The sequence below is a fragment of the Monodelphis domestica genome, chromosome 4 (assembly GCF_027887165.1).
Source record: "Monodelphis domestica isolate mMonDom1 chromosome 4, mMonDom1.pri, whole genome shotgun sequence".
Classification (NCBI taxonomy): domain Eukaryota; kingdom Metazoa; phylum Chordata; class Mammalia; order Didelphimorphia; family Didelphidae; genus Monodelphis; species Monodelphis domestica.
The window spans coordinates 361,746,817-361,768,503 of NC_077230.1; the positions used below are offsets into that span (position 1 = coordinate 361,746,817).

Genomic DNA, 21,687 nt, shown 5'->3' on the forward strand with positions numbered 1-21,687 from the left:
GAGATAGGGGACCAAGACACCAAGAGATTAAGTGATTTGCCCAAGGCTGGCATCTCAGAACCATAACAGTTTAGAGAGACCTCAGAGGCCATCTAGCTCCATCTTCTGCCACATACCCCCAACAGGTAACTTAGTCATCAGGGTTCTGCTTGAACACTTCCAGATACAAGGAACTCATAAGGCAAGTCCTCTTGCCAGTTAGCTCCAAATGTACAAAAGTTCTTCCTTATTACAGGTCTGGAGGGGCTACCCTGAAATTTCTATTCACCTAGTTCTGCCCTCTAGGGCTACAAAAATATAAATTGAATCTCTTTCCTAAATAACAACCTTTCAGATAATTAGATCTCCTCTTAGCCTCTTCTTCCAGGCATTAAACCAACCCAATTAGAGAAGAACCCTTCAACCAGTACTGTTTTCCACTAGTCTATGCTATATAGGCCATACCAATGATTAGCCTGTTTCGGTACAACCAGGTAGCATCAAATAACAAAGCTATTTTTTTCCTCTCCAAAACTAACCACCTTCCCCAGCCTTAAAAGGTAGGAAACCTAATGAGATAACATATATAAATATAATTACATGAAATTCCATGCTAGGGGAATGAGGATTGGGAGTGGTTGATTCCCTCAATCTGGACTATCACTGACCCAGAAAAGCTTCTCTGACCTTGAGATTTCATTCCTACACCCAGTAAAGTCAGCAATTAACAATGGCCTAGGTTACTTTTCCCCTGTATTCTAAGCACTGAAAGAATTAATTAAATCACTAAAGGAGAGCAAGATCCTATTTATGCAAAGGGGTCTCAATATCACTTTAACATTCAAAAATAGAAACCAACAAATTAGAGTCACAGCCAAGGCTCTGAACATTGTAGGTGTTCAATAAATGGTGCTGACTATTGAAAACTCTGGAAAACAGCCCTGAGGATCATGGAACAGGCAATGCCGTCACCTCAATCTGGGCAGCTTAAATCTCTTAAGTAACTGAACATGCTTATTATCTTTCTCTGGCAACAATGCCAGAAATAATATCTTCCGCCAGTCTGATTTTCTTTCCTTCATTAATCATGACTTAGTCAGCAAGCATTAAAAAGGTGAAAAAATTACACAATTGCCAGAGACCTCCTGATTGCCTTCCTCCTCCTCCTCCTCCTCCTCCTCCTCCTCTTCCACTTCCTCCTCCTTCTCTGATTCATCTGTCATCTCCTCCTCCTCCTCCTCTTCCTCTTCCTCAAACCCATCCTCATTATCCAACTTGAACAGCGCCTGTCGCTTCTGGCGCTCCTCAAGTCTTCGGAGTTTCATTGCTTCCTGGAGTTTTGCTTTTAGCACCTGTAGTTTTTCACCTGGGCAAGGATGAATAACACAAATACATTAGACATATTACAATGGATCCTATAAACAAGCAATTTCAGTTAACTAGACTTAAACAGCAATGCTACTTCTTAAAAGGAAAATTAGAGACTCCAGTGCTTTGGATCTTTCTTCTTTTGGTAAATGGACTTCTTAAATTGATGCTCTGCTTTAGGACTAAACAGAACATTCTACAAAGCAATAAAAGAGTGAATCTGAGGATCTATAGAGTTACAGAAGTGTAGAGTTGGGAGGATCCTGGCTTTATCTAGTGCAATTCTTATCTGATGCAGAAATCCCCTCTACAGTATCCTTGACCAATGAGTTCTGTTTCCTCCTATTAAATTATGAACTCTTTAAGGGCAAGGACTCTTTTTTTTTAATGCTATTAACTGCACTTAGAACAGTGCTTGGCACACAGAAAGTGTTCCATAGATGCTTACTGAATTGAATTTATCAAGAAGAGAAACCTCAAAATGATCATCAGATCCACTATCATGTTTCTGGGCAAAGCAGAACATATAAACAGAGACAGAGATATCTCCTATGTATAAAACTTCCAGGGAAAGAGGCTTGGAGTAGGAGGCTGGTTGAATACTAGCTACAGTCAAGAGCTAAGGCAACAAACACCTTTATTGTTGTTCAATCATTTCCAATTCTCTGTGACCCTGTATGGGATTTTCTTGGCAAAGATGTTGGAGTGGTCTGCCACTTCCTTCTCCAGGGAATTAAAGCAGAGTTTAAGTGACTTGCTCAGGACCACATAGCTAATGAATGTCTAGGCAAGATTTGAACTCAGGACTCCAAGCCCAGTGTTCTATCCATTAAGTCTTCTAACTGCCTCTAGAACACATCCTGGACAAATCAATTGCTATAATATTATCTGGGGGAAGACTCAGGGCCTTGGGGCAGGTAGCCCCAGGGGAAAAGAAATAATTATCAGCCATCTTGGAATCTATGGAGACAGGAGATCTCAAAAAATGCAGATAGTCAGGATGTTATATCCTGGAATCCTTTATTCCAGCAATAAGATTAGGAGAACAGATGAGGTTGCATTGGAAAGACCAATAGATAGGGAGCTGAGGTTTGCATCCTGGCTCAGCCACTAAGCTTACTATTGAACCTTGGGCAAATTGTCTCCCCCATTTTACCTGAAGATTCAGGTTCCTCATCTGCAAAACGAGGGCTTAAACTAGATGATCTCAAACTCCTAGAATTCTGTAATGTCCCAAAGATCTGCCAACAGATGGCATTTTTAGGATTGAGAAAAGTCCTAGAAACATAAGAACTCTCTACATACCTGGCTTTGCATAGTTCACACCATCTAATTTCTCTGTTGCCAAAGTTAGGGGGACTGTGTCCATCTTCAGTTCTTCCTTGCCATCGGCACCTGTCTCCTTCACTATAATGCTCAGGTTCATCTTTCGTTCAGACATGGTTTGGGCCTTGGCTGTGGGACGAGTGTGCTTCCAGAAACGCTCCTTCAAAGCTTCCAATTCTAAACCAAAAATCCCACTATATAATTTAAGCCCAAAGGGCTTCTTTACCAGTAAAGAGCAAAAGAATCAATCAACTGGTTAATCTAGATAATGCTGTAAAAAGGTTTTGTAAGGGATTTGGTAAAAAAAATTACATTTACAAATTACATCTATATGTAGGATTTTTTCTTATTGATCTATGAGATTACTTCCCTGTTGTCTTCAAAATATGCTACACTGTTTCAACAGCTCACACCAGTACCACTTCACTAATGTGGACCAAACACATTTTGTTGAGCAAGAAATCTTGCATAACAGATGTGCTCACAAATTGAGTTAGCAGTCAAACTACTGAAGAAAATAATGGCAAGTGGTCAAATTCTAAAATACTTTGGAATAAAGGACAAAGCTAAATGATGTGGATTAAACTTCCTGGTTCAGCCAGAAGGCCATTTTTATTACTTGTATTAGATCATCACATCATTATTACTATTGTACTGGTACAATGGCTGCTTAAATTACCACAGCCTTGAATAAATCCTACACCAAAGCCTCCCCAGGTCAGTGAGAATCTACTAACTGAAGTTAACTCTGTGGAACCAGGTTCTCCTTATTGTTCTCCTCCACCTCTCCTTTCCAGCTTCCATTTATGTATCATCTTTCCCCATTAGATAGTAAGCTCCTTGAGGACAGGGATTCTCTTTTCCTTCCCATCCTTTAACTTGATTTATTATTGTTTGCAATTACAATATATACTTAACATTGGTTTTCCATTATAAAAAGATACTCTTTTTTGCACTCTATATATGAACAGTCTTCCATTATGCTGTTTAAATACAATGTATGAATTGTGGAAGAGGCATGGAGGAAGAGAGCATGCAAGCATTCAAACATGCAAGAAACAAAGCTGGAGACCTGATCTGTCAATCAAGGTGAAGATTCCAAAACAGAATGTTCCCAGGAAAGGCAGTTGGGAGCTTGGCCAGAGGAGATGAAATGAGAAAACATCTTCTCTGGAGTTACTGACCAAGGGAGAGACTTCTTCTCTGGGGGTGTCTGATCAAAGGGAGACTGATTTCGTCTGTCCTGGGCTGAAGGACCTTTGGGGGGGCTTCTGGAATTAATCTGAGAAGAAATTAACTTTTGTTGGTGGTTTTGTGTAATTGGAAGAAGAAAGAAGATTTAACAGTTGTCCTCCATAGTCACAGTTGTGACAGGACTGAATTTCCCAAAATCCTCCCAATCCTCCTTATAGATTAGGAACACCCCTATCCCTTTCACCTCAATCCCCATCCTATTGTTCCCAATAAATCCCCTAACTTGAGGAAGGAAAAGAAAGGAGTTTTCCTCATAAATCTCACAGTCCACTCAGGGGCCAGCTAATTAAATTGCTATCAGATCTTGTCTTTTCCAAGAATTGTCTCTGTTCATGGGGGCCGAACAGTTCTGATAATAGGAACTCAACATCTTCAAAATCAGTTTCAAAGATCCTGAAAGCTTGTTTCAACTCCTTCTGAGATCTGAAAAGATTTTCTACAAATTTAGGGAAACGGCTCTTTATGGATTCAAGTTCCTGTGGGGAGAATTGTCTATGGGCTTTGGAATCTATCACACCAGCATTACTGGACGATTTGGTGACCTCTTTTAGTGGACAGATTTTTTCAGGGTCACAGTCAGGCTTGTTCTCAGTTTCATCTCCACTTTCCTTAGGTACATTCTCTGTTTGCTCATTGTCCTTACCCATAACTGGATCTAGCCCTTTCTCCTTAATCAATTGCTCAAACACAGCCTTAATCATGCCTTCCAGGTTGTTATCAATAGCCAATATCTTCTCTGGCTTAAGGGGAACCACAAATCTAAAGATCTTCTTAAGTTGGGTTAGAGTTTGAAGGACAACCATAAAGATCACATACACTTGACCCAGGACCTGCCAGAGTATAGGGTCTGTTTAGAATGGCAACTGCAAAACAGACCTTGTTACGCTGCCAATATAATCAATAGTTTCCACTACCATATGGGTTATTCTGCTATACAATATGTGGTAGACCCCAAAACAGGCTATGACAGTCACAATCACAACTTGACAAATAACTTGTCTAAAGATTGTCTTTCTTTACTACTCTGCCTGTATAAGGATTGTAGGGTTCAGTCAGACTTTGAGGTGCCAGTTGTAATAAAGAGATAATCTGGAGCTATTTCTGGTTGTGGTAAATGGATACTCTGGCAGACTAGAGAGGTACTAGGGGAAACCTCAAGGTGCCTAGTTGTTAGAATGGAGATAGAAGTACTTCTTAGAGATAGAGAGATGCTGCTAGAGGGGTTACTCTGGGGTTGCCTATTGATCACTGCTGATGGCCAATAGATCAATATTTTTCCTAACCTCCTCCTCCCTCGATACCACCCTTTACCTCCCAATCTCCACCCACGTCCTTCTGCCTCCCTTTCCCCTCCCCCAGTCTTAGCCACCTTTTTAAGTAACTAGGGGGAACTATGAGATTTCAGAGACATATTCTTCACTCTTCTTTCCCCAAGTAAGGGGATTTATAGGGAACAACAGGATGGGGATTGAGGTGAAAGGGAAAGGGGTGTCCCTAATCTATAAGGAGGATTGGGAGGACTTTGGGAAATTCAGTCCTGTCACAACTGTGACTCAGGGACAGTCAGAGAGATAGAGGACAACTGTTAAATCATCTTTCTTCTTCCAATTACACAAAACCACCAAAAAAGTTAATTTCTTCTTAGATTAATTCCAGAAGCCCCCCCAAAGGTCCTTCAGCCCAGGACAGACGAAATCAGTCTCCCCTTGATCAGACACCCCCCAGAGAAGAAGTCTCTCCCTTGGTCAGTAACTCCAGAGAAGACGTTTTCTCAGTTCATCTCCTCTGGCCAAGCTCCCAACTGCCTTTCCTGGGAACATTCTGTTTTGGAATCTTCACCTTGATTGACAGATCAGGTCCCCAGCTTTGTTTCTTGCATGCTTGAAATTCTCTCTTCCTCCATGCCTCTTCCACAAAATGTAATATCTTGTCAGGCTTCCTGAAAAAAGATTTTATCTGTACTGGCTAACAGGTCAGGGAATTACCCACTGATGTCAATAATTCCTGTTTCCCTACCTAAAATCATCACAGATATATGAAGGTTGTTTGCATTAGCTCTCTCAAGTAGGGGGAAAACTGCTATTCAGAAGGTAAGGCCCAGATCAAAAGATTACCTCTATTGGTTTCAGGCTCATCAAGAGTCACAAAAGAATCTTTATCCGCCCCCAGCCTTGGTTTTATGGAGAGATCTACTCCTAGTCGCTGCAGTTTATCCAGTGTGACTTTCCTTCCTTTTTCTGGTGGAAGTGTGGCTGTCCCTGTTGGCTGCTGCCTGACCTCTTCTATTTTTCCCTTAAGATCCTGTGGCTCTTTCTCTTCCTCCAAAGCATTAGATTCAAGTGCTACAGGGGTCCCAGCCTCTGTCGGTTGCACCCCCATATTACTGAAGACACTGGAATTTTGCTGATGCTCTGAGATGTCTCTGAATGAAGGGTTTGTAGTAGCCTCCAAGTCTTCCTTCTGAACTTCATTCTCATGATGTCCTGGATCATCTTCTGTCACATTTTCACAAGCAGGCTGCCCAGCAGAGTCAGCAGGGGTCTGGGCAGCTTCAGGAGCTAAAGAGGGCTGGCCATTCTCACTTTCTGGCTCAGTGCCCACAATCTGGTTAGAGTCTCTGGCATGGCTGGCACTGTTAATATCACTTGGGTTAGCAGTGCTGCTTTCTTTGCTGAAGTGTGCTTGATACTTGGATGACCTGTCAGGAGGGAAACAGCCCGAGTTGAATCCCATTTTCAATGTGGCATATTCTAACCCTTAATAAAGTGCTTCCATTTCATGTGATTCACAACCCTGTAAGGAAGGCGGGGTAGGCAATAGCCTCCCCATTTTATAGATGGAGGTGAAATGATTTACCTAACTAGGATGACAGCTAATTCAAGGCCAATTTGGTTCTCAAAAATCAAGGCCAGGGTCATTAGTATCTAGTCCAAGGCTCTTTCCATTAGACTATGTAGTCTTTCAGCAATTTTGAAAATTTTTTACTTGGAACAAGGACTTGGGGTATGAAATACCTGTTTGCTCTAGCAACTGGTTACTCAACTAATCTGTCTAAGGAATATTCAGTTACAAACAGAAAGGGCTCTTACTTCAACAGGGCCATGGCATTTCCCTGGCCAGAAGGTCTTGGCTTGCGTTTGAAGAAGTCATGAATGGTTTTGCTTTCAGGTACATGATAGGGAAGAGAGAGTGCAGATTCTATGAAAGAGGACAAAAGCAAAAAAGTCAAAGACAAGCAAATACACAGCAAACAAGTGCATGAAACTCTACTGACCAACGGCAAGTGGGCAAGAGCCACCAGCAGAAAGAAAAGACATAGTCATTCCAACAAAAGTAAGGCCTGGAAGCAAGGTATCTTCCTTATGGAGAAGTGAAGGTAATTGCAGTTCAATTTATATTAATAGGCCATAAGTTTCCCAACAGTGACTCTTCACCAAGATCCTCTAGGCCTGAAGAACATGTAATCACAGAGTCTGAAAGAATCTCAAAGGACATCTGATCTAACTCTACCTGAGGCATAAATTCCCACTATAATATACCCAGCAGTCATGTAGCTTCATCTTAAGTACCTCCAGTGATGGGAAACACGCTACTTCTTAAGACAGTCCATTTAGACTTTTTCTAATAGGAAATTCTCTCCTATGCTGAGATTAAAATCTGCCTCCCGTTATTCTAACATTGCTCTCTGGAGCCAACCAGTCTAATCCCTCTTCTATTAGAAAACCCTTTATACACTGAAAGATGATGATTATGTTTCCTTAAAGTCTCCCCTTCTCCAAATTAAAAATTCACAGTTTCATCAATAATATGAAAATAGGTTTTTATAAAAGACACATGTAAAACCCAGTGGAATTGTGCATTGGCTACAAGAGGGAGTGGGAGGAGGGGAGGGAAAGAACATGATTCTTGTAACCAAGGAAAAATATTCTAAATTAACTAATTAAATAAAATTTTCCAAAAAAAACAAACCAAAAAACTCTCAGTTTCTATAACCATTCCTCATTGGACAAGGATCCTGGTCACATACCTCTGAACATTCTCCAGCTTGTCAAAATTTCTCCTACAATATAGTTGAACCTATGCCAAGATATGGACTGATCAGAGCTGAGTACCTAAGCCCACCCCTTCCTGGTTCTTAGTACTAATATTGATCTAGCCTAAGATCACATTAGCTTTTTTTGGCCAAATCACATTGAGCTCAGGAGTCCACAAAGATCCAAATCTTTTTCATCTAACCTGCTATTAAGCCGTCTCTCTATCCCAGGCTTGTACAGTTGCATTTTTTTTAATGTTAAGTGCTTTTTATCTCTATTATAATTAATATTATTCAATTTGGTCACTGTTCTAGCTCATTAAAATCCTTTGGCATCCCAATTCTATTATTATTATTACAAACTCTTCTTGCTCATGGTACAATATTATTTTTTGCTACAAAGAATCACACATATACATGAGACTTGCATAGAAATACAAGAATGCAAGTATAAAGTTAAATCAACTTGTGGGAGATGGCATGTGGAGTTATACGTCTAAACTCCCTACAGTTTATGGAACACTTAGGATAATGCCCTGGAATGCCCTTTAAGAACATGATCCCAATATGCTATAAAATTATAAAAAATTAAAGCTAGGAGGTACCTTAGAGATCATATTATTCAATTCTCTTATTTTACAGATGAGAGCTTAAACATTTTCCTTAGGTCATCCAGTGAAGAACAATGTCAAATCAGAACCCAAGTTTCCTCATTCCTGCCTCTACAGAGGCAACAAAGTATAGTAGTATGAGTTTTGGATCTAAGATTCAGATCCATTATGTACTATGTAACCATGGGCAAGTCATATGCTTTGTGAAGCAATGGTGTATAGCAGAAAGAACATTAGACTTGAGAGTTAGAAGAAAAAGATTTGAGATTTGAATTCTAGCTCTGACTGGCTATGGAAACTAAAATGATCACTGCCTTCATTTTTTTTCATCTAAAAAGGCAATGTAATAATAAATCATATTGGCCATAATTTGTTGGCACCTTCTATAAATATTACTTGTACCCCCTACCTCGCAAGGTTGCTGTGAGTGAGCAAAGTGCTTGGCAAATCTTAAGGTGGTATATAAATGGGAGTTATATGAATTACTTTACTCTCCCTTCCAGCTTCATACCATCCAAAAACTTAGTAAGTACTGAGCAAAACAGGGGTATAAACCAAATTTAGACTCAAGAATGTCAGAAGCATACTCTGAGCCAAAACTGACTTCCTTATAAAGACATTATGTTTTCCACAAAGTGCAATGCACTGATAACATTACCTCGAATAAGGCGTTGGGTCTCACTATGTAGTCTTTTCATAGCTTCTTTACTTAGCTTGGCCGCCTTCCTCTCCTTAAGGAAAAAAGAAACCTGTGTTGGTGTTTTACATAAAGATAGATACTTCATCCTGAAAAAGGCTCTTTCTAAGGAAACAAGGAAAGGGGATAGGGAAAGGGGGTGGGGGGTGGCAGGACTATTATAGGACTCTGTACAGAATAAACTTGAGGAGGGAGAAATGAACTACTCAAAGAGGAGAAATCAAAGGGAGCATGGCTTCTGAGCATAACTTCACCTTTCTTATCATTCCTTTTGACAGCTCCTTTTCATCTTCAAATGAACAGCCCCCACTTTCCAAAGACAGCTCCTTTTTCTAAAAGGGAAGACAGCAAAGTGATTATCCCTAAAAGATGAGCTGACACGGCACAGTCAAGAGTCCTGGACCTCCCAGCTCAAGCACTAACTCAGTACAGGACAACTTTTGGCATATCCCCTTTCTGGTCAGACCAGATAAGTAAGGAGAGCAATGTAATAGTTCAGTTAGTTAGAGCACCGGGCCTCAAGTCAGGAAGATCTGAGTTCAGATCTATCAGATACTTACTAGCTGTATGACCCCAGCAAGTCACTTAACCTTAGTTTGCCTCAACTTCCTCACTTGTAAAATGAGGGTAATGATAATAATTACCTTTCAGAGCTGCTGAAAGGATCAAACGAGACAATAATTGTAAAGCACTCAGCACAGTGCTTGGCACACAATAGGTATTACCTAAATTTTAGTTGTTATTATTGTTAGCTATCAGATGATCTCTCTTAGAGACCTTCCAGTTCTTATATGCTATAATTCTCTGTGACTAAAGGGATCAAAAGTCTAAGTAGACTGAGGATGTTCCTTCCTTTCTTCCTTCCTTCCCTCTTACCTTCTGTCTTAGAATTATTACTAAGAATTGGCTCCAAGGCAAAAGAGCAGTAAGGGCTAGGCCACAAGGGTTAAATGCTCAGGACCTAGAATTCTACCCAATGAGCCACCTAGCTGCCCTGGAGAGGATGTTTCTTAACAGTAAGTCTTGAACACAGATTTGTGTGCATACCAGACACTGTCTTCAGTCAGAATGAACTGATTATTTAATGGGTATAAAAGTCCTAAAGAATGTAAAGTTGTAGGGGGAAACTGGGTGGCCCAGTGGATTGAGAGTCAGGCCTAGAGATGGGAGGTCCTGGGTTCAAATCTGACCTCAGACAGTTCCCAGCTGTGTGACCCTGGGCAAGTCACTTGATCCCCATTGCCTAGCCCTTACCACTCTTCTGCCTGGGAGCCAATACACAGTATTGACTCCAAGAAGGAAGGTAAGGGTTTTATTAAAAAAAAAAAAAGAATGTAAAGTTGTTTGGATCCCACATGTGCATAAGAATGCCCAGAAAAAAGGCCTGAACAAGGCTTACAATGTAATAAGCATTCAATAGCAGTTCCTTCTCTTCCAAATACCTCTTATGCTTCCACGATCAGAAAAAACCTCTAAAGAAGGCAACATGGTCAAGTATATAGAGTATCTGGCTTAGTCAGAACATGTGAATTCCAATCCAGCCTGTGATTTTATTAGCTCTGTAAGCACAGACAAATCTGTTTCTTCACCTATAAAATGGAGATAATAATATCTGTAGTACCCATCTCCTGTCTTACAGGATTGTTGGGAGGGCCAAATGAGTATATTGGAAAGGACTCTTTGTGACTTGCCCCAAGTCACACAGCTAGTATGCATCATAAGACAGAATCCAGATCTCCTTGATTCCAAGGCTGTTTCTTGTCATGCTACCTCTCGAAGCATCAAGAACACGTCAGTAATTATCATCATGGAGCAGTTAAGCAGCTCAGTGGATAAAGCACATGGCCTAGAGTTAGGAAGACCTGACTTCAAATCTAGCCTCAGACAATTACTAGCTGTGTGGCCTTAGACAAGTCACATAACCTAATTTGTCCCAGTTTCCTCTTCTATAAAATGAGCTGGAGAAAGAAATGGCAAACCATTCCTGTATCTTTGCCAAAAAAACAAACAAACCCAAATGGGGTCACAAAGAGTTGGACGAATCTGAAATGATGAAACAATCATCATTAGTGTGTCTCTTTCAGAAGGCTCAGGGAAAGGCGGTTCTTGTTGCCATCTCTCTCTGGTTCTCTGAAAGTTGTCCCCTTTTGACCCTACCTGTACTCTGCCCTATACTCTGTTCCCCCTAACTGGAATCTGTTTTTATTGGGGGGGGGGGGGACACTACGGACCTGTTCCATCTTGGGCTGTGAGCTTCACACCCCTGGCTAGAATTCAACACCACCTTTTGACTGCCTCCTATCAGGGTATGTGTGATTTACCAACCAAATTGGGGAAAACGTCCTAATGACCATCCCCATTCCCATGAGAGAATTTTAACATTTTTACAGAATCTGAAGCAACACTTGCTATCAGTCAGTCCTAATATGGCAATACTACCTCAGCCCCAGTTTCTCGACGGGTTCGCATGTCTGTCACCTGTACAACAGTTTCCAAAATTAACAACCGCTGAAAAACCTAAATCAATCAGCACATGATTTTCTTAAGTAAAAAAAAAAAATCTTTATCAACATCCAGCTCTAAGCTAAGGAGGGAAAACAATGGCTGGCAATGGTGGGTTAAGACCTAGTTCCATTAACCCTTTGCTCACCTTGTGCTTTTTGACTTTGCCTTTCACAGAAGCTCGTATTGATTCTAATGATTCTTCATCTTCTGGTGGGGAATCATTTTCTTCTTCCAATCCAGTCTCAAAAAGTTCACTGTCCCCAAGAAGACAGCCACTATCATTGAACGGCTGTTTGGTTTCACTTTCCTATGTGGTATTATAAAAACATAAATAAAACAAAAGCAAAAACAAAATCCATGTTCTGTTCACTCTTCAATTTAACATTATTGATTTTTTATTCATTTAAGATTTATGCTTTATCTGAAAAGGGTTTTAAAGTATATAAGTTAATATTCTGAAATAGGTAACACCTGTCAGAATGAAGGCCTATGTTAATTACTTTACTCTCTCTCTCTAAATAAACACACACATACACATATATAGATAAGATAGATATCTTACATGGGAAATTCTGTCCACAAACAATTGCCCAAAATATACTTTAAAATTAGTGAAGGCTTTTGGAAAACTGAATCACATTTATTAGGTGCTTACTTTTAAAACTAATTAGAGCTGAATTTTGACTAAGAAAACAAGATCTCTAATTGGTAGAAGCATGCTAATTCACATGGAAAGTACAAAAATCCTTTCATTTCAAAGTTAACTTGCATTCTTCAGTTCAAATACTAATAGTCTATTACATTAACTGCTCATATTTACATAGCACTTGAGAGCTTACAAAGCCCTTTCCTTAAAAACACTATCCTGTGATATAAGAACTATTATCTTCATTTTGCACTTAGGAAAACTGATGTCATGAAAGTTAATAGGATTTTGCCCACCAAGAGAACCAGGATTAGAACTCAGACCCCAAGATTATAAATCCAATCTCTTTTTCACTCATATCACCCATCTCTTCACACTGCTAAGTGATGAAGGGAAAAGGTACATGGAAGATATGGTCCCTGTCTTTAAGGAATGAAAAAACAAAATATGGACATAAGTAACTAAAATACAAATGGAATACATTAAATATATCCTAGAAATATCCATATGGCCTTTAAAAAAATACCTCATTTTTCTTTTCTTTTTTTTTCAGCCGACTAATCACTTCCATCTTTTTGGCTTCTTTCTCAAGTCTTCTCTGTGATTTCCCTTTTACTTTTCCTCCAGCATGTTCTTTATTCTGAGTACATTCTTTGAAACTTTTCCTGGCACCTGCTGGCAAAATCATAGATTTTGGGGATTGGGAACCCAGTTCCAAGGTACTGTCAGCCAAAGGAGCCATCATCTGACTGTCCAGGTTCTTCTGGTACAGTGGCTCCCCAACATCACTTTCATCACTATCCCTCAAAGCTTTGTAAACCTTTTGGGCTTTTCCTTTTTTTCCTACATATAGGTTTTCTTTATTCTCCCCACTTTCTCTCTCTTCACTGTCATAGTCAGCCTTCTTAGAAAGGGCATCTCTGTCCTCTTCACTGTCACTGTCCTGCAGGAGAAACTTGTTACGTTTGAATTTCTTGCTCACAAAGATCTCTTCATCTGAGTCTGGAATAAATGAAAGATGAAAGAATGTTAGTCACTTGGACTTGTCCCTACTCCCCCCCAAAACATTCATCAGCAGAAGTGGATGGTTATGATGCATCAGAGATTTATTTCAGCTTGTGAAATCTTTCAACAACCACTAAAGGTTTATTCTAGCACAGCAAATTGAGCCTTATCCACATTATGAAAACATTTTCCCAAGCCTAACATAGCTTCCACATATTGAGAAATATAATTATCCACACTTTAACAGCTCAGTGGAGAAAACATTTCAAATCTGTATGAAATTTTACAATCCTGATATTGTAGCTGGAATGAATTCATCCAAATATATTTTGTAAATCATAGAATTTTAGAGCTAAAAGAGACTTTAGAGATCATCTAATTCAATGTTCTCATTTTTACAGAAGAGAAAACTAGTTTTTAGAAGGGAAGGGGCTTGTCCAAGATTACATGAGTTAGTGGTAAGATTGGGACTAAAATTTAGGTCTCCTAATGCCCATCAAACTAGTCTCTAGATTCCCAGCAATCTATATCTATCTGTTCAATGAGGCAAAATGCATATGGGCATTCTCAAAATGAAATTACACATTTGATCTCAAGTCAATTCAATTCAATTAAATAAATATTTAGTAAGTTTATGCTACTGTGCTCATTACTAGGGCTACAAATACATAAATGAAACAGATCCTGCCCTCAATAAGCTTATGTTCTACTGGAGGAATATAGAATGTACTCAGGGGATTTCAGTGCAATTTGAAGAAAAGCACTAACAACTGGGAAGAATAAGAAAAATATTGCAAAAAAGAGGTGAACTCTGAGCTGAGTCTTTAAAAAAAAAGGCATGGCTTATCTTAAAAACAAGCATACCAAAAAAAGTCAAGGGCTGAGATGAGGAAGCAATGGATTACAGGCAAAGGGGAGAGAGCCAGAGTGAATGCACAGAAGAAGGTAACCTAATGAGTTCAATGAATATCCAGCAGTTTAGCTCAAAGGAAGATGTGAAACAAGATTGGAAAGGTGAGCTCAGGAAAAACTATGGAGAACCTTAAAGACCAAACTGAAGAATCTGTATTTTATCTTAGAGACAATAGGAAGTCAGTAAAGGTTTGGGTCAGATTCAATGCCTTTAGAAGATCATTTCAGCAGTCATAAGTATAACTAGGAAAAGGAAGAGATAAGAAACAGGAGACCAATTAGAAGGTGACTATGATAGTCCAGGCAAAGGAGGGCTGAAACTAGAGTGGTTACAATATGACAAGAGAAAAAGACACATTCAAAAAAAGATGAGAAACGGGAAGCAACAAGACTTGAAAACTAATAGGAGGGAAGAGGAGAGTAACAGGGAATAATCAAAGATGACTCTGAATCTAGGAACCTGGGTAATTGGGAAGATGATGATGTCCTCTGCAAAAAAGATAATACTTAAACTATATTTAAGTACTAAGTGAACGCTGGAAGTTGTACCTGTGAAAACCAGGGATCAGATAATATTACAAACCTCTTTCAACCAGGGATATGCTTTTTGTGTTGGAATGTCCTGGAGATCCTGTTTCACAGCTGCTTTGCCCACTGTCTGAATCAGTTTCTTCCTTTGTGTTCACTTTGGCATCTTCAACACTTAGGCATTCTAGGGGAAGCTAGAAAATTGAAGTTAAATGTTTAATTAACTTGCTAGCAAAGCAGCCTTTCTGGCAATGTCATAGATAACGGATATCTCCTTGCATATTTGTTGTAATGCTGAATTTACAGTTAATGGTTAGTAAATTGTGGAAAAAAATTTTTGTTTGGGATCATCATAACTGGATTAAGATAGCAACAAAGAAACAATATGGCGGAATAAAAAGAACTGCATCAAGAAACAGAAACCAAAACAAAGGGCTAGAGATACAAAATATTTTCCAGAGGCAATATAAAAACCAAGCACAGTTGGCTAGACAAAACAACCTTTATCTGCCTGAACATTAGTAGACATTTTATTAATTCTGTTCATTTTAGGGGAGGTAGGTAGCACAGTGGCTACAGCACAAAGCCTGAAGTCCAAAAGACTCTTCGTTTCAAATCTGAACTCAGACACTTACTAGCTGTGTGACCCTGGGCATGTTACTTAACTCTATTTACCTCAGTTTCCTTATTTGTAAAATCAATTGGTGAAGGAAATGGGAAATCAATCCAGCATCTCTGCCAAGAAAATCCCAAAATGGGGTCACAAAGGGCCAGAAACAACTAAAACTACTCATTTTGGGAGGTTTCATTTTCTTTGATTGGTCAAGTCCTGACCATCAGACCAGTTGTGAATTCCATATTTCTCTAAACTCTGCTACATATACCATTTTCACCAGCACCAGGGCAAGCTAAGCTGGGGTGTGGAGGGGTGTGTGTGTTTGTCTATGAATGATCACAGAAGTCTATCAATCTGATTTCAAAGGTCTGTGTATTGACTTCTTGGTTTATTATTATGTGGATGCACTTGGGGAAAAGAATCTACTATCCTTCAGTTTATATGTCTTTCCAAGCTTCTCTGAATTCTTCATATTCATTTCTCAAAGCATAGTAATATTTATATAAAACATAGTTTAACCATTCTTCAAATATGAACAATTATTTTGTCTCTAAGTTTTTGCTACCACAAAAAAAGGGCTGCTATGAATTTTTGGTGTATATTGGATCTTTCCACCTTTGACCTACAATAAGGCAGCACAGCGGATAGAGAATAGAACTTGAGACTCAGGAAGATCCAAGTTTAAATGAATTTAAAATGAATCTTCCTGACTCTGGGCCCAGTATTCTATCCAACTGAGAAAGCTAAGTGGCACAGTGGTTAGAGTGCCAGACTTGGAGTGAGAAAACTCATCTTTCTAAGTTCAAATCTAGACTTAGACACATATTGTGTCACCCTGGGCAAGTCATTTGACCATATTTGCCTCAGTTGCCTCATCTTTAAAATGAGCTGAAGGAAGAAATGGCAAACCACAAAGATACTGATCTTTGCCAAGAAAACCACAAATTGGAACATGAAGAATTGGACATTGCTGAAAACAATTGAACAACGGAACTGATCTTAGACATAATCTAATTGAACTAAGGATATATCAGGTTACAATCATGCCAGAAATATATACAATAATGTAAAGACAGTATAATAATAAACCAAATTCCCACATACCATCTAGATCCATTGTCTCCTTCTTTGGTAACCCTTTGTTTGTACCCTTCTGAACACTTACTGCACTGAAATTTTGTTTGACCTATAAGAAATCACTCTAGTCATATATTCTAAGATCTGAAGGTAGTAGTAGGTTGGTAGAGCCATAGGATATTTTAGACACATTGAGTAAAATGACCACAAAAGTCATGTTTGCAAGTCTGCCTCAGATTTGGCAAGTCCAACTCAGGATACATGCTGCAAAAATAGCTTTTGATAAAAGCACTCCTAATAAGTAAGCTAGGAGTCTTCTAGCATGAAAATAACAAAAACCTTAAGGTTTCCTTGCGCCTATCAATAAGCCTTATGCCAGGGTTAAAAGTATTCTTGTATATGAATGACCAAAGAAATCTTTGTACCCTGTATGTAATCTAAAACAGCCTGTGACATCATGGTGCAGCTGTCTTTCCCCTTTCTCTTTATCACTTTTTATGAATCACCTGTCTGTATATTGTTTTTTTAAGCACGATTTTCCTATATATGTGAGGGAATGACTTTGAATAAACAGATTAATATGAAGGTGCCCAGCATGGTCCCACCTTATTCATTTCAAGGATAGGAAACTCTGATTGATTTCCCCCTATCCAAGAGCAGGTCTCAGCAGGGGGTGGAATAGCTGGGATTTAAACACAATTCCCAACTACAAAACCAGCACACTTTCCACTGCACTACATAATTTGTATTATATGTGGATATATCTTATTTCTCTTACTGGATTTTAAACTACATGAAGATAAGGATAGTATCATATATACATTTGTATCACCTTCTAGGGCAAACTCATGTTCTGCTCTTTCTTTCTCCTCTTATAGCTTTGGCTACATCCCATAAATTTGGGTATGCTGTTTCACTGTCATCATTCACTTTATTAAAATTACCAATTGTTTCTATGATTTGTTCTCTGACACCCATTATTTAAGATTAAGTTATTTAGTTTCCAATTCATTTTTAACCTTTGCTTCAAAGGCTCTTCATTTAATCTAATTTTTATTGCATTACGGTTGATAAAATATGCATTTCATATTTCTGCTTTTCTGCATTTTTAGTGGTTTTATGACCGATATATGCTCAACTTTTATAACAGTACCAAGCACAGTTGAGAGTAGGTATATTCTTTTGTATTACTATTTGATATTTTCCAGAGATCTTTCATATCCAAATTTTCTAAAATTCTTTTCAGGTCCTTCACTTTTTTCTTATTTTTGGTTTGATTTATCCATGTAGGAGAGGGGGCAAATTGAGATCTCTCCACTATTAAGAATTTTAGTGTCTATTTCTTCCTGGAACTCATTTAACTTTTCTTTTAAGAATATAAATGCTATGCTATTTGCATATATTCAGTATTAACATCAATTCATTGTCTATAGTATCTTTTAGCAAAATGTAGTTTTCCTGCTTATTTCTTTCAATTATATCTTTTTTTTCCCTGAGATTAAAATGGCTACTCCTGCATCCCCCTCTACCCCCTTTTAGCTGACTAGTAATACTCTGCTCTAGCCCCTGAATTTAACTGTGTACATCTTGATTTCAAATGTGTTTCTTGTAAATAACACATCTGAAATCTGGTTTCTAATTCATTCTGTTATAGTCTTATGTTTTATGGATGATTTCATGTCATTCACATTCACAGTTATGATTGCTATTTCCCTTCATCCTATTCTCATACTTTTCCTTTTCTTTTTCCTATTACTTCTTTAATGCTTTGCCTCTGATTAAAGCCTCCCTTGATCTACCCTCCCTAATAATCCTCCCTTTCCCTGTAACTTCTTTATCTCTTATTTCACTGTTTGATGAGGTGTATTTCTGTATTCAACTGTATGTGTTGGTGTTTTCTTTCCTCCTTTAACCAGTTCAGAAGAGAGACTCAAGTGTCATCGGTTCATTCCTGTTTCCTCTTTGTTATATAAACTATACTCTCCCAAGGGTATTGTGAGGATCAGTGATATAACATTATATATTGTACTTTGCAAATCTTAAAGTGCTATTTAAATACTGGATCATATTGGTATTTAAATCAGCAAACATTTGAGTGCCTAGAATGAGTGAGATAGTGGCAAAGCATTCTGTCCAGTGGGCATTCAGTGAACACTAACTAAAATGATGCTATTATCCACAACTTACTATTTAGGGAGTCTTGTTAACTAGGAACAAAAAGGTCACTGAACAAAACATAGTAAGAATTTCAAGGCCCTTTTTCCAGTTTTGTCACAAATAAATTAGTTATATGACTGTCTAACTGACTTCACTACTCAGTATTAATTTTCTCTACTATTAAATAAGGATATTAGACACAAGTAAGACATCCCATAGGGGAAAAATGTGTCTGTGAAAATTCATATTAACAAAATAAAGATCAAAGAACTGACCATGAAAACTTAAAAAATCAGCAAACCTAAAACAAGCACAGAAGAAGCAATTTTGGAAAATTAGAGAATTTTAAAAACCTTAGAATAAAAAGATTAGAGTACTGATACTTTTGTTTAAGAGTTGATTTTTTGAAATAGATAAAAAGTTGATAAACAACTAGCTAACCTGACCAAGAAAGAGAAAAATAAATCAAATCACTAAAATAAAAAATGAACAAGGTAAATTTACAAAAGAGGAAAGAAAGTCATCAGAAATTATTGTATGTAATTATGTGCCAGAAGAATTAAGAAGTCAAAGAAAATCATGTGTCCAAAAATACAAAATACCCACACAAAACAAAAAATAGAAATATTAAACCACCCAATCTCAGAAAAAAGAAATTGAACAAACTATAAATGAACTGCTAAAGAAAAAAATCCTGATCCAGATGGATTTACAAATAAACTCTATCAAACATTTATAGAGTAATTAGTACCTATGCTACAGAAAATATTCTCAAAATAAATGGAAGGAACTGTACCGAACTCCTTTTGAGACACCAAACCAGGGAGAAAAAAAAGGCAGAGAAAGTGAACTAAATAGCAATCTCATTAATATATGCTGATGCAGATTACAAATAAAATCCTCAAAAAGTGCCAGTAGCAATAGATAGAAAATAATTCACTATGATCAACTTGGACTAGTATCAAGATAGTAAGGATAGCAACATTAGGAAAATATTTACTCTAATCAACCATTAGACAAAAAACATAATTATTATAGTTGAAGAAAATGCCCTTGATAAAATACAGTATTCTCTTGTGTTAAAAGCCCTAAAAAAGGATCCTACCTATGATCAAAGGCAAGTATTAATTAAAATCATGAAGAAGTATTTTTTTTTGGCAATGGAGAAACCCTAGAAGCTTTCTCAGTACAAAGAGGGGCAAAGCAAAGATGCCTCCTCTTCCCATAATTATTTCACATGGTTTTAGAAACAGTTGCTACAGCAACAAGTGAACAAAATTAAAGGTATTACAATTGTCATCTCAACAAAAAGAAGCCAAAATTGTCCTTATTTGTAGATGACATAACAGTGTTTTTACAAAAGTCTAAGGAATCACCAAACAGTGCCTGAGACAATTACTAGTTTTAGCAATGTAGCAAAATACAAAAGAAAACTTAAAAATCACTAGCATTTCTATACAGTACTAACCAAAAATGGGGGGAAATGCCATTAAAGATACAAAAATAGGGGCAACTGGGTAGATCAGTGGATTGAGTCAGGCCTAGAGATGGGAGGTCCTAGGTTCAAATCTGGCCTCAGCCACTTCCCAGCTGTGTTACCCTGGGCAAGTCACTTGACCCCCATTGCCTAGCCCTTACCATTCTTCTGCCTTGGAGCGAATACACAGTATTGACTCCAAGAAGGAAGGTATGGGTTAAAAAAAAAAGGATACAAAAATAACAATAAAATATCTGAGTTAATCTAACAATATATATGCAAGATTTCTATCAACATAACTACAAGTATAAAAACACCTTTTACAAACTAAAAAATAAAAGAGATACTCAGTGGCTCAATAGATGAAGTAAGTTCAAATCCTGCCTCAGACACTTCCTAGCTGTGTGACCCTAGACAAACCACTTACCGTCTTATTGCCTGATACCTGGATTGCCTGATACTGGAGAAGGACATGGCAAACTACTCCAAAATCTTTGCCAGGAAAACCCCATAGATAGCTATGGTCCATGGGGACATCGAGTTTTAACAAAAGCAACAGTGTTCATAATTGATCTGTGCCACTAGAATAAAAATGATATGATTTTTAAATTAATTTCCATATTCAGTACTATTCTAAACTATTAATGCTTATGGAACTAGGCACAATAATAAAATCCATTTAAAAAAAACAAAAGGTTTGGCAATAAAATAGAAATAAGAAAATATATAGAAGTAACTGATAAAAATATCTAATTATCATCAAATTCCCTTATAGATCAAACAATATGAACAATTCTTATGAAGTGTAAATTTTGGCCATATGAAAACAGCCTCCAAATCACTATTAGTGAGGAGAAATGCAAATTAAAACAACTGAGGCTTCAGTTCTTATCAGGCAAAAATGACAAAAGATATGAATAGTCAGTGGTGGAGAAGCGATGGAAAATAGACACACTGATGGGGACCTGAGAAGTGGTCCAGCCACTATGACTGTAATCATTGTTGTTGTCATCATCATCATTACTATCATCACCATCACTAGCATTTATGCAAAATGCTTTACATCTCATCTGATCCTCCCAACAACCCTGGGAGGCAGGTATATTATTATCCCAATTTTATAGCTGAGGAAACTGAAGCAGATCGAAGTTAAGCGACTGACACGGGGTCACACAGTATAATCTGAGGCCAGATTTGCAATGAGTTCTTCCTGATTCTTGAGCCAGGTATTCTACCCACTGTGCCACCTTCAAGCCTATTTGGAATTATATAAGAAAAGTGCCTGAACTACCTCCCCTTTGACCCAGCTATCCCACTACTGGGTACATGCCCCAATGAAGTCAAAGATAAAAACAAAGGACCAATATAGATAAAAATATTCCCAGCAACACTCTTTGTGGTAGAAACAAAATGGGTACCTATCAATTTTTCAATGGTTGAAAAAACTAAGGTCTATGAATGTAATGGAACCTTATTGTTCAGTTCCAAATGGTTAA

General features: G+C 38.1%; 1 protein-coding gene across 3 annotated transcripts in view; it reads right to left on the reverse strand.

The window, feature by feature from the left end:
• The window catches only part of CLSPN (claspin), a 41,454-nt gene that overhangs the window by 16,595 nt on the left and 3,172 nt on the right, over window positions 1–21,687 (reverse strand). For all 3 annotated transcript variants that reach the window (XM_056795138.1, XM_056795137.1, XM_056795139.1), the window contains exons 2-10: window positions 14,920–15,058; window positions 12,946–13,421; window positions 11,919–12,080; window positions 9,523–9,600; window positions 9,230–9,302; window positions 7,017–7,125; window positions 6,042–6,625; window positions 2,653–2,850; window positions 1,122–1,345 (exon numbers count right to left, since the gene is read on the reverse strand). In XM_056795138.1, the coding sequence (XP_056651116.1) occupies window positions 1,122–1,345; window positions 2,653–2,850; window positions 6,042–6,625; window positions 7,017–7,125; window positions 9,230–9,302; window positions 9,523–9,600; window positions 11,919–12,080; window positions 12,946–13,421; window positions 14,920–15,058 (2,043 nt within the window). The remainder of the gene's footprint in view (window positions 1–1,121; window positions 1,346–2,652; window positions 2,851–6,041; window positions 6,626–7,016; window positions 7,126–9,229; window positions 9,303–9,522; window positions 9,601–11,918; window positions 12,081–12,945; window positions 13,422–14,919; window positions 15,059–21,687) is intronic.